This window comes from Anolis carolinensis, chromosome 2, assembly GCF_035594765.1.
Source record: "Anolis carolinensis isolate JA03-04 chromosome 2, rAnoCar3.1.pri, whole genome shotgun sequence".
NCBI classification, from domain to species: Eukaryota; Metazoa; Chordata; class Lepidosauria; order Squamata; family Dactyloidae; genus Anolis; species Anolis carolinensis.
Genome location: NC_085842.1, coordinates 178,391,596 through 178,407,927, shown reverse-complemented (window position 1 = coordinate 178,407,927; position 16,332 = coordinate 178,391,596). Strand labels below are relative to the sequence as shown.

Sequence of the window (16,332 nt, the reverse complement as noted above, 5' to 3'; positions counted from 1 at the left end):
CTTCATGCCGAAGTGTTACCTACTGATCTACTCACATTTGCATGTTTTCAAACTGTTAGGTTGTCAGAAGCTCTAGCTAACAGCAGAAGCTCACTCTGCTCCCCGGATTTGAACTGCCGACCCTTCTAACAGCTGGTAAACTGGCTGGAATTTCTGGGAGTTGTTGGCAAAAACACCTAGATGTCCTTTTATACTGATGACAACTGAACATACTTCATGTGCTAGAGATGATTACAAGTCACATCTGTTAATATTCATAGTTTCAGGTGATACTTAATCTTTCTTTTTTATGTTTGAACAGGCATTTTCCAAGCATTAAGCTGAAGCCAAGTTCTCTCTGATGCATATACACATCCTATTACACTTGGCTTCATGTACTGTTATCTTATATGCTCTGGTTTATAAATTACATTAGGTTACAATCTGTACTTTATATATCCCCAAGCCTCAAAAGCTGGCACCAAATACATATGGTCTGTAACACTAGGTTAACACAAAGTCCTAGAACAGTGGTTTCCAAATTGTCATGGACCCCTTCTGAAGACTTTTCTCCTGCGCAGAATCCTTACTCTGTCCCCAAGTGTTATGAATCCTCAAGGTTTTCCCTTCCTTGATCTATTCCTCTTGCCTGTGTGTTTTGTATAATACAGTAGCTTTGAAATTAAAAATATTCAGATTCAATTTTTAAGGCAAAGTAGATCAAATTCCAATGAGATCATTCTCTGCATGAGATTTTAAAGATTTTTTTACGGAATCCCTATGATGCTTTTTTTTTTGGAACTCTAGTGTTCCAGGGCACATGAGGATGGCTGATGCAATTAAAAAGGTAGGCAGTCAAAGACTGATGTGAGGTTCCCTCATATTTAAAGGTCTTTATTTTTTATGTATTGTTGAAGACTTTCATGGCCAGAATCACTGGAGTGTTGTGTGGTTTCTGGACTGTATGGCTGTGTTCTAGCAGCTCCTGATGTTTCGCCAGCACTTGTGGCCGTGGATCCTCTAATTGGACAGTTCACATTCTGGCAAAACTCAGGAGTAAATAAAGGAAGCTAACATAGAGCCACAGGTCTAGCAGGCCTGCAGTGATGAAGACCACTGTCTCAGACAGCTGGGCTGTTCCTGACAGGCTGATAGGCTATCCAGACATGCTGAAAGATGGTACTGGTATGATCAACATCTAGGCTATGCTGAAATTTATGAGTATAATAATGCAGAGCTTTCCAAACTTTGTGTTGATGTTGGCAACATTATTTTGGCTGCATTGTGTTGGTGAGTCACGCAAACATAACTAGAAACTTCTCTGTCTATGTAAAATAAACAATAAATCATATATTTTTAAAACATAAATGGCAGATTTTCTTGAGATATGCTGTGTCCCACACATTATGTTATTACAATTTATGTATAATGTCTATATATCTTCCATGAATGAGATTAGTTTAACCTCTGGTGTGCTAGTTAAATTGAATTACTGAAATAATGTCTAAAAAGATGTGTCACCAGTATGAAATGTTGGGAAAGCTCTGGTATGATGAATACTTATTATAGATGTTTACAGTTATAATAGATGCTGTTAAAATTTCACAATGCTCAAGTAGCTTAACCTTTGAATGCCTGTTTAGAGATGTCTAATTCCACAACAGGTAAGATAGTATTCCTTGATGGATAGGTGATGGTGGATGCCTGACTGAATTACTTTGTTTAAGGTGGTAATTGAGCCCCCTGGCTCAATGGGTAAATGCTTGTGCCAGCAGGACTGCTAATCTGAAGGTTGGGTTGCTGACCTGAAGGTTGCCGGTTTGAATCTGGGGAGAGTGTGAATGAACTCCCTCTGTCAGCTCCAGTTCCCCATGTGGGGACATGAGAGAAACCTCCCACAAGGATGGTAAAACATCAAAATATCTGGGTGTCCCTTGGGCAACATCCTTGCAGACGGTCAATTCTCTTACACCAGAAGCTCCTTGCAGTTTCTCAAGTTGCTCCTGAAACAAAAAAAGGTGGTAATGTAGTCATACATGTATTAACTATTAACTAAGACTGTAAAGAAATAAAAAGAGATCAAGGTTCAGTCCTTACAAAAGTCCTTATGAAAATGTTTAACATTTTGATAGCAGTATGATATAATGGAAGTATTGTATAACACTGTATAATGTAATAAGATAAAAGCAAAAATTGACATCTGTTTGTACCTAAAAAAATACATTGGGTTTTATATCTATGAATAGATATAAAACACATAGTTAGTAACAGACAAACAATAATAAAGTGATCTGTAGTATTCAGAAATGTATCATTAGTCTTTTATAACATGTGTGCTATGTTTTGAAGCCCAGTCTCTATTTTAAAAATATGTTTTACCAGGGTGTGGAAGAAATAATAACCACAGCATATATTTAACAAAAAATGTGGATGGTTTAACTGCACCCATTTGGAATATGAAGAGGAGATCTCTTTTAACTTCACTGCCATATTATTTATATTATTATACAGTTACAAATATGTGGTCACTGTATACCATTTACTTTTATTTGCTTGTGGACATTCTGTGAGAGTGCAGCATCAATTTTTTAAAAATAAAAGTAGTTTGTCTTCTTTCAGGATCAGCTGTGTGCAGAAAACTTTTGTCAAAAAAGGTGAAACTGTTGAAGCTCTGAAAAGTAAGAGCCTGTAGGATTTCATCTCTCTTGACTAGTATGAGTTCTTACACTTTAGATGTTGCTCATTCACAGGGCCGTAGCCAGAATTTTTTTTCGGGGGGGGGGGGGGGGGGGGTTGAAAATTTCGGGGGGGGGGGGGGTTAACCCCTAGCACACACCCCTCCCCGCTACAAACCTGTCAATATCTGCTTGAGATAGTGCCTGGAGGGACTCTTAATGTTTGTGTCCCATAGACTTAGCCATGGGGATTTGGTTAACCAGTTAAAATTCATGAGTAAACCAGGTTTCTTTTATAACCTGAAAAATTTCGGTGGGGGGGGGGGGTTGAACCCCTAAAATTGCCCCCTCGCTACAGGCCTGCTCATTCATTATACTCTGGCAAGAGAAATGATAGTGTAGTGTTTTCTTCTAACCTTCACCGCTTTGTTGATTCAGATGAAATCTATTGGTAGTTTTTTTTAAAATTTCTGTAGAGTAGCAAGAGTTTCCATCCCTCAGGTATTCTAATAATTAAAAAAAAAATAGAATTCTATACCTCTGATTGGTTGTCACATCTTATTTTTCACTCTCGGTGATTATTTTACTGTTGCTTATGTGATACTGGATTGTTACCAGCTGGAAGAGGAGTAGAAGGAGGATTGTTTTAAATACTGTAGTAAAAATTAATAATCTGCTGTTGAGCTTGTATCTTAAAAACAGCTCTAGGATGCCTGCTTATACCTTCTGTCTACACTCCAATTTAAAGTATCACTGCTAATTGGGAAAATGTGCTACTGGGTGACTGAATATGATAGTGCAAAATGCAAACACATGATTGTATTTAAACTATATAAAATGCAATAATATATGGGGTGCCCGCAAAAAACATACCACATTTTAAAAGCTGATAGTTTAATTGAAGTCCCCCCACCAGGTTAAACCCATTTGAATTAATAATGAATGCTACTGTAAGTGTGAAAAGGTAGTTGAAGTGCAAAGACAGTTTAGGAGGAAGTTTCAATAATAATTTTATTTTTGTACCCTGCCTCCACCTCCAAAAAGGGACTCAGGGCGGCTTACATGGGGACAAGCCCAATCGACATAGTTAAAATAAATACAGTAGAGTCTCACTTATCCAACATAAACGGGTCAGCAGAACGTTGGATAAGCGAATATGTTGGATAATAAGGAGGGATTAAGGAAAAGCCTATTACACATCAAACTAAGTTATGATTTTACAAATTAAGCACTAAAATATAATGTTTAACAACAAATTTGACAGAAAAAGTAGTTCAATAGGCAGTAATGCTATGTAGTAATTACTGTATTTACAAATTTAGCACCAAAATATCACGATGTATTGAAAACATTGACTACAAAAATGCGTTGGATAATCCAGAACATTGGATAAGCGAGTGTTGGATAAGTGAGATTCTACTGTACAATAAAATACCTAGACAATAAAATAAAACAGAATAAAACAAGAGCATTATAGTAAAATAAGAGCAACAATCAAACCAACCAATAAACCTGAAATAACAATCAGTTCCTGGGCAGACAGGTGGGTGGACTGGTGCAAATAGGTCTTGAGGAGAGGGCTGATGGATAAAGTGCGTGAATCAGATTGCAGAATTAGGGATGGAGGGCAATGTAAAATGGAGCATAATATCTTTAGGTAGAGAACAGTAGTTTCATGCAAGGATGAGATTTTATGTCCTAGTTGGGACCAAATTATCTGGGGGATTTTCTAATAAAAAACGCAGCCAAACAAAGAGGCCCACCAAATGCAAAGCACATTTCAAAGTGCTATCATTGGAAAAGCTACATTCTAAGATTAGTCCATGCTATTAATGAAGATGATCCAGAATGAAGAGTTAAGTATTGCGAGTGGCACTTAGCACAATGTGTAGAGGAGGGGCACTTTCCAACAGCAATTGTGTGGAGTGATGAGACAATATTCAAATTAAATGGTTCAACTCGACTCTTGACAACTCTTCAAAATGCGTTGGACAGACATTTTTGAGATACCTACTTCACAACTTGCTTGTCTGACAGATTTTCTTGGGCTTTAGTGATACGTTTCTAGTACGCTTTCTTCCTTTATGGGGCTTGTCAATGTCTGTGATTTTCCAGAAAGTCTCTCCTAGACATCTATTGGATTCAAACTTACCTCTAAGTCGTGTTGGTGGATCTTTTTGAAACTCCCTCCTAAACTGTCTTTGTACGTCAACTATGTTTTCAGTAGCATTTTAAAATAAATTTCCTTTGTTCAAAGCTTAGTCTGACTTCCATTATTAATTCCAATGGGTTTAAACTGGAAAAAAAAATCAAGTAAGCTATCAGCTTTTAAAGTGTGTATACATTGTGTTGTCGAAGGCTTTCATGGCCAGAATCACAGAGTTATTGTGTGTTTTCTGGCTGTATGGTCATGTTCCAGAAGCATTTTCTCCTGACGTTTAGCCAACATCTATGGCAGGTATCCTCAGAGGTTGTGAGGTATATTGGGAAAAATATTGGAGCTCCTTCTCCCACCCTGGACCTTCCACAAATATGTAAACCTTCCTTGCTTAGTGTTTTCCAATATACCAACCACCTCTGAGGATGCCGGCCATGTGGCTGAAACACCAGGAGAGAATGCTTCTGGAACATGGCCACACAGCCCGGAAAACACACAACAACCCTGTGTATACACACCTTTAGAGTCTCCTTAGAATGCATGCAAAGCTTCGGGTGACTAGTTAAAATGGCCTTGTAACTAAAGCTTTCAAAAATAACGAAACACCCCCTTTTAATGTCTAAAATAATTATTTTTCACATTATGACTTCATTCTTTCACTAGGTCTGTCCTTTAACATATATGAAGGTCAGATCACAGCCTTGCTTGGACATAGTGGAACAGGAAAAACGACCTTAATGAGCATTCTGTGTGGACTGTGCCCACCTTCTGACGGTAAACACCATTGGAACATGTTTGTCCTGATATCTGTGGCCTTCTTTTTTTCTTTTCGGTCTGTCTCGCCCTATTTTTTTTTTGTCATGAAAACTGTAATGGGATTTTTAGAAATTACAGGTGGGATTATTTGACCTTCATATCAATCTCCTGCTGTCTCAGTTTTGCTATTAGCTAAGCCTAGTGATATTTATGTGGTGTCAGGGGCAGAAGACTCCTTATTTTTTAATAGCAACTGTTTTTAATAGCAACTGTTTGCCTATGCAGTAGATCAAGTTCATATGCAGTCAGGTATTTCTACATGTAACTATTTGTTAGTAAATCTGGATAAACATTCTGTGTGGGTAGCTATTTAACTCTCCTCCCTCTCTATTTTCTCACGCATTAGGATTTGCAATGATATATGGATGCAAAGTTTCTGAAATAGATGAAATGCTAGAGATGAGAAAGATAATAGGAGTTTGCCAGCAATTAGATGTATATTTTGATGTGTTAACAGTTCAAGAGAATTTATCAATAATTGCCTCAATTAAAGGCATACCTCCCAATGATATGATACAAGAGGTGAGTAAATCAAACGAAAAGTATATATACAGCATATTTGAATTTTGATTTAATATGCAGGCAGTCCCCAAGTTACAAACAAGGTTCAGTAGGTTTGTTCTTAAGTTGAATTTGTATGTAAGTCAGAACAGGTACATTTTTAAAGTGTAACTCCGGCTCTCTCTGTGTGTGTGTATCTTTGGATAGCATAGTTAAGGGTTAAAACCCCCAATTGTGTGTGTTTTGCTGTCTATGCCCCTCTTCAGAAGATTTAACCTCACTTTCTGTTCCTCTGAAAATTGGATTTTGAAAAATTTGATTTGTTGTGGAAAGGACCGGGCTGTGGCGCAGCTGGTTAGTAGCCAGCTACAATAAATCACTACTGATTGAGAGGTCATGAGTTTGAAGCCAGACTGGGTCAGAGTGAGTGCCTGACCATTAAATAGTCTAGCTTGCTGTTGACCTATGTAGCCCGAAAGACAGTTGCATCTGTCAAGTAGGAAATGTAGGTACCGCTTTATGCAGGGAGGCTAATTTAACAAATTTACAACACCATAAAACCTTCCAGCAGTGTGCGGAAGAATGAGGAAGTACCCCATCAAGGACCCGGTGTCACAAGTGGACGGTAGAGTGGTAGCTCCCCCTGTGGCCAGAATCGAGCGTACCCTCATAAAGCCAGAAGCTGGAATGTTAAATTGCCTCTGTGTCTGTCTATACATGTCGTATGTCTAATGGCATTGAATATTTGCCATGTTTACATGCATTGTGATCCGCCCTGAGTCCCCTTCGGTGTAAGAAGGGCGAAATATAAATACTTTAAATAAATAAACAACAAAGATTGGTGAGAAACAAGGATTGGTGAGTAAGCTTCAATTGAGACATTTTTTTCCAAGATAACCTTTTCAGGACTTAATTTCCCTTCCTAGGGATAGATTTCTCTCACTTCTTGTTGTCGCACCCCTGTTCTTAACTATGAATTGTTTGTAACTTCAGGACAGTCTGTATTAACACCACACATGAAGGTTTTCTGCTCAAGGGTCACAATTAGGTACTCTTGAGCCTGTTTATTTTTTATGGATTATCAGTCTGTATAACTAGATGTATCTGAAACCATTAACAACTCCTTCATGGTACAGTAGAGTCTCACTTATCCAATATTCACTTATCCAACGTTCTGGATTATCCAACACAGTCTGCCTTTTAGTAGTCAATGTTTTTGTAGCAAATGTTTTCAATACATTGTGATGTTTTGGTACTAAATTCATAAATACAGTAATTACTACATAGCATTACTGCGTATTGAATTACCTTTTCTGTCAAATTTGTTGTTAAACATGATGTTTTGGTGCTTAATTTGTAAACTCATAATTTAATTTGATGTTTAATAGGCTTTTCCTTAATCCCTCCTTATTATCCAACATATTCACTTATCCAACATTCTGCCAGCCTGTTTATGTTGGACTGTTCATATAAAATGATAAAAAGTGGCCATTAAAATTTTAGTAATTATGAAGCAGAAAACCTTTAGAATTTGTTGTGTACATTCAAGTCAGTTTAGAGTTATAGCATCTTATAGCGATCTAAAATCAAACATACGATTTCCATGTTCAAACTGTGGTCCCCATAGTCATTGGCTTCCTCTACACTGCCATTATAATGTAGATTGAACTGTATTATATGGCACTGTAGACTCATATAATCTAGTTCAGTGCAGTTTAAACTGCATTATATGGTAGTGTAGATAGGGCCACAATTTAGTGTTCTTTCCATTACACCATGCAGTGGTAGTAAAATGGTGCTAAGCAATCTTTAAATTGACATATTAAACTTGATTATTATACCTTCTTTTAATTTATTTAGTAGCTTAGTTCTGGAATTCTAGTGTTCCAGGCCATTGAAAGTGGACACTGAAAATAATCTTGTTGAAATACGTCCATAGTCTATGTATACTGACTGATTTGGTTCACCTCCTTGTCTTTTTCTGTCTTTCTTTACCTCCTTCTCCATCACAGGGCATTTTTGTTTGATTGTCCTATGGTAGGAGATGGAGAGATAAAAAAACCATGAAGAAAAATATCAAAAGGGGGATATATTTTCACCTATGACTTACCGTTATCTTTTTTTTGAAATCATCTCAGATCCCCTAAATGGAGGCTAAATACAACAATGTGTGAAGAGGACATTCTAAATAGTGGCTGTAATTTATTGCCTCTCCCCAAAATTCCTTTTTTTGGGGGGTAATTTTCATTATGTCTTTTTTTGATACCACTGAATACTTTTGTGCTTATCTTATTAGGTCCAAAGAGTTTTACTAGACTTGGACATGCAATCCATTAAAGATAACCAGGCTTCAAAACTTAGTGGAGGACAGAAAAGAAAACTGGCAGTTGGATTTGCAGTCCTTGGAGATCCAAAGGTAAGTACTTTTAGGACTGAGTGCAACTGAGCTGCTGCGAAGTCCATCATTAGGCTGCTACTAGGCCAGTAAGCCTACACTATTGGGTTTATAGGCAAGTCATTTACTTTCATTTTCTCTCAAGCTCTCAATCTTATCTCTATTTATAAGTAGGTTGGTTACGGGTCCAGAGATAGCATGTACCTGCTCACCCCATATGAGGAGGGGTCTAGAAAAGGTGCCCTAAACATAGTCTGACCTTTGCAGAAGCATACAAAAAGCTTGGCCTCTCACTGAATATCAAGAAAACCAAAGTGCTCTGTTAGCAGACACCAACCAATCCCCCTGCAATGCCAGAAATACAGCTGAATGGTGTAATGTTAGGAAATGCTGACCATTTGTACTACCTTGACAGTCACCTCTCCACAAAAGTCAAGATTGACACCAAAATACAGCACTGTCTGAGCTCTGCAAGTGCAGCATTTTTTTTTCAAATGAAGCAGAGAGTGTTTAGCAATACCAAGATGCTTGTTTATAAAGCTATTGACATCTCAACCCTGTTATATGCCTGCAAAACGTGGACCATCTTCAAATGTCACTCTCAACTTCTGGAACGATTTAATCAGCGTTGCCTCTGAAAAATCCTACAAATCTCTTGGGAAGACAGGTGGATAAATGTCTGCATTCTGGAAGAAGCAAAAACCACCAGCATTGAAGCGATAATCCTCCACCATCAACTTCGCTGGACTTGCCACACTGTCCAAATGCCGATCACCATCTCCCAAAACAGTTACTATACTCTCAGTTCAAGAACGGAAAACTTCCAAACTTGATGGACAGGAAAAGAGATTTCAAGATGGGTTTAACACTAACCTTAAAAACTGTGGTGTAGATATACAGAACTGAGACACCCTGGCCCTCAAGCATTCTAACTGGAGGTCAGCTGTGACCAACAGTGCTGTGGAATTAGAAGAGTCACGAATGGAGGGCAAAAGGGAGAAACATGCCAAGAGGAAGGTGGGTCAAGCCAACCCTTGTCAGAACCACCTTTGGAAATAGGTCTCTACAGTCACCTACAGACCCACCACCAAGACCCTACACTTGGAAGGCACTCATCCTCAGCCATGAGTGATAGCCTATGATTATGATTACTCTTAGATGATGCAGAAGCTGACATGGGTCCGTACTCTTGACATACTCACTGAACAAAGAGTGCTGACTGACTTCTGGAGTATGCACAGAACTGCCAATGAACTTCCCGTCATTGAATCAGCATGTGCCTTCCCCCATTTTAATGCCAGCAAACTTTGGAGTTTCCTTGAAACTTTTGATGTCTGTCACTTGCATTTGCATTATTCTCACTCTATAAGAAATGGCATACAGCTTTGGGATCATTTTGATCCATATTTTAAAATCATGGTGACAGCTTCAGGTGTTTAAGCCTTCACTACTAATAATCCCATAGTCAAATAATGTGTATGTGCTAATAAAAAGGGTCTTTTGTTTTATTTTCTTTGCCCAATACGTAGGTATTACTCTTGGATGAACCAACGGCTGGCATGGATCCATGCTCTCGACATACAGTTTGGAACCTCCTCAAAAACAGAAAAGCCAATCGGGTGACAGTGTTTAGTACCCATTTCATGGATGAAGCAGACATTATTGCAGGCAAGTTCAGTTAGGAGATGTATCATAGTCATAGTTAGCATGAATAAGACACTTGGGAGGTATAGACATCTTGAAGTTCTCTTACATTGAATATTTTATAACAGGGGTGGGAATCATGCTGCCCTCCAGATGTTGTTGGATTACAGATTTCTGCAAACTGAGCCAGCGTACTCCATGGTGATGCTTGTTGGGAGTTGCAATCCAATGACTGGAGGGCTTCATGATTTCTACTATTATACAACTAGAATGATTAAAAGTACCTTTCCTTCTGCTGTTTCTAGATCGGAAAGCTGTGATTTCCCAAGGAATGCTGAAATGTCTTGGCTCCTCTCTCTTCCTTAAGTCAAAATGGGGAATTGGTTACCGGTTGAGGTACCTTTTATTAATCTGCAGGACTATGTTATTATATGTTATTATATAATGCCCAAAATCTCATAAAAGTGTGAGGTTCTCTCAAAGTCGCTGAAATCAATTAATTGTGACCAACATCTAGGTGGATATTGTTGAAAAATTCACATATGAGCTCATATTTCAAAATAATGATTAATCTTTAATCTGATTCTTGTTCTTATAAACCAGAAGTAGGAAAACTCCAGCCCAAGGGCTAGATACAGCCTATGAGAACGTCTCTCTCCCATTATTTTAAAAAGCATCTAAAGGTATCAATGAATATGCATAGGTATACAAAAGACTACGTAATCACCCTGCCCACTTCCCCAGCCTGTTTTTTTGAGGTGGAGTGCGAGCAGAACAGGAAGTCTTTATAAGGAAATTTTACTTTGATAATTTAAAAGTTTAATGGTCTTGTCAATAACAATGGTCACACTCTTGAATTTTTGTTTATCCACTTCTTAGTATGCACATAGACAAGTACTGTAACACCGAAGGCACAGCCTCTTTGATCAGGCAGCACATTCCCGAAGCCAGCTTGTTAAAGCAGAATGAAGAGCAGCTTGTATATGCCTTGCCTTTCAAAGACATGGACAAGTTTTCAGGTACAGGTCATGTTTCCATTCAGTTATGAAATGTGAGGAGCAGATAAAGACAGTGATCAAGACAAATAAAGATACAATTGAAGAACACTCAAAGAGGAACAATTTCAGTTAAACAAGTCTTTGATTTCATCCTTATTATATGGGAAGGGGAAAATAGTGGTTATTTTAAAAGTAATATGTATGCAAATAATCTTTCAACTAAGAAGCTTAAAGAAATAAAATAACATTTTAGAGCAATGTAATGGTATTCCCATGTAGTGGGTTTACATCACCAATAGTTGTTGCTGTTAATGATACAGTAGAGTCTCACTTATCCAACATAAACGGGCCGGCAGAATGTTGGATAAGTGAATATGTTGGATAATAAGGAGAGATTAAGAAAAAGCCTATTAAACATCAAAATAGGTTATGATTTTACAAATTAAGCACCAAAACATCATGTTATACAACAAATTTGACAGATAAAGTAGTTCATTACACATTAATGCTATGTAGTAATTACTATATTTACGAATTTAGCACCAAAATATCATGATATATTGAAAACATTGACTACAAAAATGCGTTGGATAATCCAGAATGTTGGATAAGCGAGTCTTGGATAAGTGAGACTCTACTGTACTTGTTTTGAAATGTTTCTATTACTATCATTTAATACTGTTACTTTTTCTGACAGCACTGTTTGCTGATCTAGATATTCATTCCCATTTGGGAGTTATTTCTTATGGAGTTTCCATGACAACCTTGGAGGATGTGTTTCTCAAGTTGGAAGTTAAAGATGAAATTGACCAAGCAGGTGAGAAGCCGTTATGCAACCTTACAATGTTTTTAAAAAATAATACTGTATTATGATCACAATGGAAAGGATAAATATAATTATATTTCACAGTGTTTTAATTTATAAAAAAATCATTTGCCATTTGAGAATAATTAATCCCCCCCAGGGGTGAGAAAGGCGGTATATAAATATACTAAATAATAAATAAATAAATATGACTACATTCTTACAAAGTGTTCAGAATGGGGATAATTACAATTACAATCCTAATCGTAAATAGTAAACTCATTAGGATGTGTCCTCTGTAAAGATTTATATTTTTTGTGTGTGCATGGTAGTGGTGTGGGAGTCTTGAGTTTGCTTTTCTTAGTAGAGGTAAAGGTTTCCCCTGACATTAAGTCAGGTGTATCCAAATGTGAGGGTTGGTGCTCATCTCCATTTCTAAGCTGAGGAGCCAGCGTTGGTCTTAGACTCCTCCAAGGTCAGGTGGCTGGCATGACTGCATGGAGTGCCGTTACCTTCCTGCCAGAACGGTCTTATTGATCTATTCACATTTGCATGAACTACTAGGTTGGCAGAAGCTGGGGCTAACCACGGGAGCTCACCTGGCTCCCCATATTTGAACTGCCGACCTTTCGGCTAGCAAGTATAGAAGCTCAACAGTTTAATCCGCTGCACCACTGGGGGCTCTTTGCTTTTTTTAGTGTGCCAAAATTATTTTTGTTACCTATTTAAATTATGGTAACTGCAAGTTTTCCCTCTTCTCTGTGGTTACAGTTCTCTATTGTTAACACAAAAGAATATATGAGGGTTCTTCAAAAAGTTTATATACTTTTAAAAACTCCATTAATTTAAAAAACAAATTATGTCACTTTTCTACATAATCACTTGTGCAATGAATTTTTCACAGTATTGTGACTTTTTAATGCCATCAACAAAAAATGTTTTTATTGAGTGCGTAGCCACTGATGGACCACTGCTTTCACATCATCATCACATGAAAGTCTTCTTTCCCTTAAAGCTTGTGCTTATGCTCCTCTGTCAGTTGCTTAAGTACACACGTGGCCCCATTTTACTGAACTTAAGGTTGTCATGTTAGATCTGCATCAGCAGATCCATACTCACATTAAGCTTTCCTTCAATGGCTTCAACTGTCATTTTTTCAGTTTTGCAGATCAGTTACAAGGTTTTTCCTTCATTCCTTGTGGCTGTAGCTGGACATCCAGAGCCCTCAGCATTCGTCACACTAATATGGCCATGGTTGTTGTATGTCTTTCAGGCTGTGTGGCCATGTTCCAGAAGTATTCTCTTCTGACGTTTCGCCCACATCTATGGCAGGCATCCTCAGAGGTTGTGAGGCATGGATAAACTTGCCTCACAACCTCTGAGGATGCCTGCCATAGACATGCGCGAAACGTCAGGAGAGAATACTTCTGGAACATGGCCGCATAGCCCGAAAGACATACAACAACCCTGTAATCCCGGCCATGAAAGCCTCCGACAACATATTAATATGACCATTTTCAAACATTTCAGTCCTGTCATAGACGACTCCATGGGCCTTTCTACGCTGGCCCAAATGTGAAGAAAACTGACATTTAAAATTCCATTTTTTCATGTTTCTAGGCCATGCAGGGAGCTGAAAATCCTCCCTTTTTGCTGGAGGGTGGCCAGATTACCCACCCCTGCCGATTGGGAATTGTTCCTCCATCCCCTTCCTGCCCTCCCATTTATTCTTTAGAAACAAAAGAAAAACCTTGGTAGGCGCTAAAGGGGAGGGGCAGGCAGGGATTGCCACCTATCATTCACAGGCCACCTGACCCTGGGAAGGAGGGATGGCTTTGAGGACTGCCTGGTTGGATTCCAAATGGAGATCCCAGGCGACAATTGCCACTGCCTCTATTCCTGCAAAGATCCAAACTTTTCAATAAGATTTAGACCTTTTTGGGTATCTTTTAATCCTGGAAAAAACCTAGGTAATCAGGTTTTTTTCCAGGTTGAAACAGATTAGCCTGAAACATCATCTGGACGTCTCAGGCTGATGTGTTTCCTATCCCACGTTATATGGCTATGTAGATGGGGCCTATTAGAAAGAACTTTATCCCCATACACAGAGATGAATTTGTGCTCTCGGCATACCTTCTGTTCACAGAAAGCATATGACAGAATGATGTTCCCCTTTGGTGCAATTGATAAGTTTCCCAGCCATCTTCACCACAATGTGCCAACTCTTATTCTAAACTGTGATGCCAGCTGGCTTGCCAGATAGCAGTCACTTGACAGTCTTAAATATGACCAGTTACTACTCTTCCTCCTCTCACTGTTTCCACCAAAAATATAAAAGTGTGGAATTTTTTTAGAAGAACCGTCATATATTTCTAACCATACTTTAGCCCAGGCATGGACAAACTTGGGCCCTCCAGGTGTTTTGGATTTCAACTTCCACTATTCCTAACAGCCGGTAGGCTGTTAGAAATAGTGGGAGTTGAAGTCCAAAACACCTGGAGGGCCCAGGTTTGCCCATGCCTGCTCTAGCCTATATCATTTACATTCTGTACTTCTGCATGTATACATGTGTAGTGTTTGTATGTTAATGGCTCTTGCAATAAACCCTCAAACTGAGGGTCATCAACATGTGACTGCCAACTGTCTTTCTCAGATTTTGGTGCTTCCAATCCTGAGCAAACTGAAGAGGAAGCCAATGGCAAATTCCTTGATGAAGTAGAGCAAAGCCTGCTAATGTTATCTGAGACAAAAGCTACTACTCTGAACAATAAGGCACTTTGGAAAAAACAGGTCTTCACAATAGCAAAAGTTCATTTCCTTAGCATCAAACGTGACACTAAATCAATGGCTGAAATGTAAGTATTGCGTATGTTTTTGTGTGTGCAGTGCTCAGAATTTGAAGTGTTACTGATGTGCCTTTAGGTCAGGCAACAAAAGTGTGGTCTGATGGCCTCAAAGTGCTTAAGATTTTGCCTCGTATATTTGACCAAATATCAATACATTGGATCTTCTGGATCTGTGTGTTCCAAATCCACGATTTCTACCGAAAACTGGCCCCAACCCCTACAAATCTCAAGCATCCACTGTTTATTAAATCTGTGCATGACATTATTTATGCCTTATCCCCAAATGATATAAGGTATATCTTTGAGTAATTTATCACATCCTATCTTTGAGGAGAGGTTGCAGTGATGGTGTGGTGAATTGCAGTCTCCTTATAAAGTGAAGCATTCAAAAGTATAAAGCCTGTTAAAAAGGAAGTGTGTTGATGCATGCTGGAAAGACAACATACATAAATTAAAACTTGAGTGAAGTTGACTCCACATTTGGCAAAGTGCTTTTATCTCAGAATAATTTTGCCTCATATTTTAATAATCTCAAAAACCCCCTCCCCTATATAAAAATAAGGATTTGCTTCCATTTATTCTTAGTTATTGCCATTCCTATAGATAAGTGGTTTTCAACCTGTGGGTCCCCAGATGTTTTTGGCCTTCAACTCCCAGAAATCCTAACAGCTGCTAAATTAGCTGGAATTTCTGGGAGTTGTAGGCCAAAACATCTGGGGGGACATAAGTTGAGAATCATTGGTCTAGAGCAGGGGTCCTCAAACTTTTAAAGCAGCAGGCCGGTCCACAATCCTTCAGACTGTTGAGGGGCCGAATTATCATTTGAAAAAAAATATGAACAAATTTCTATGCACACTGCACATGTCTTATTTGTCGTGCAAAAAAACAACAATGAAAGAACAATACAATATTTGAATATAAGAACAATTTTAACCAACAGGATTTCAATGGAAAGTGTGGACCTGCTTCTGGCCAATGAGATAGCCAAGTTAATTAGGATTGTTGTTGTTGTTGTGTGCCTTCAAGTCATGTCAGACTTTGGGCGAGCCTGAGTCTAAAATTATTCATTTATTTATTATTACAACATTTATTTACTACATCTATATCCCACCCTTCTCACACCAAAGGGGACTCAGAGCAGCTGTATGTACAAACAATATATTATATTATTAGCATAGCACAATATTAGCATTATATATTACTATATATTGAACTATACCACTGTACTGTAATATTATATGTAATATATAACAAATAATTTAATATTATTATATGGTATTATTATTAGTATTATATTGTATAACATATTTTATCAATATTATATGTATATATAATATATTATTAAAACTGATATAAAAATATTATATTATAAAACGGAGGGCAGGGGCCAGGTAAATGACCTTGGAGGGCCGCATCTGGCCCCCGGGCCTTAGTTTGGGGACCCCTGGTCTAGAGGAACATTTACTCCTGCCTATGTTCTATGCTGATTAGTAATTATTTTCATGGTTATGGCAG

At 38.2% G+C, this 16,332-nt stretch overlaps 1 protein-coding gene across 4 annotated transcripts in view; it reads left to right on the top strand.

Annotated features, from left to right (window-relative positions):
- The window catches only part of LOC100565141 (cholesterol transporter ABCA5), a 78,731-nt gene that overhangs the window by 31,459 nt on the left and 30,940 nt on the right, over nucleotides 1-16,332 (top strand). For all 4 annotated transcript variants that reach the window (XM_008122002.3, XM_008122003.3, XM_062971168.1 and 1 more), the window contains 9 exons: nucleotides 2,599-2,657; nucleotides 5,476-5,586; nucleotides 5,975-6,150; nucleotides 8,426-8,545; nucleotides 10,054-10,192; nucleotides 10,474-10,564; nucleotides 11,048-11,187; nucleotides 11,864-11,983; nucleotides 14,625-14,826. In XM_008122002.3, coding sequence (XP_008120209.1) covers nucleotides 2,599-2,657; nucleotides 5,476-5,586; nucleotides 5,975-6,150; nucleotides 8,426-8,545; nucleotides 10,054-10,192; nucleotides 10,474-10,564; nucleotides 11,048-11,187; nucleotides 11,864-11,983; nucleotides 14,625-14,826 — 1,158 coding nt within the window. The remainder of the gene's footprint in view (nucleotides 1-2,598; nucleotides 2,658-5,475; nucleotides 5,587-5,974; nucleotides 6,151-8,425; nucleotides 8,546-10,053; nucleotides 10,193-10,473; nucleotides 10,565-11,047; nucleotides 11,188-11,863; nucleotides 11,984-14,624; nucleotides 14,827-16,332) is intronic.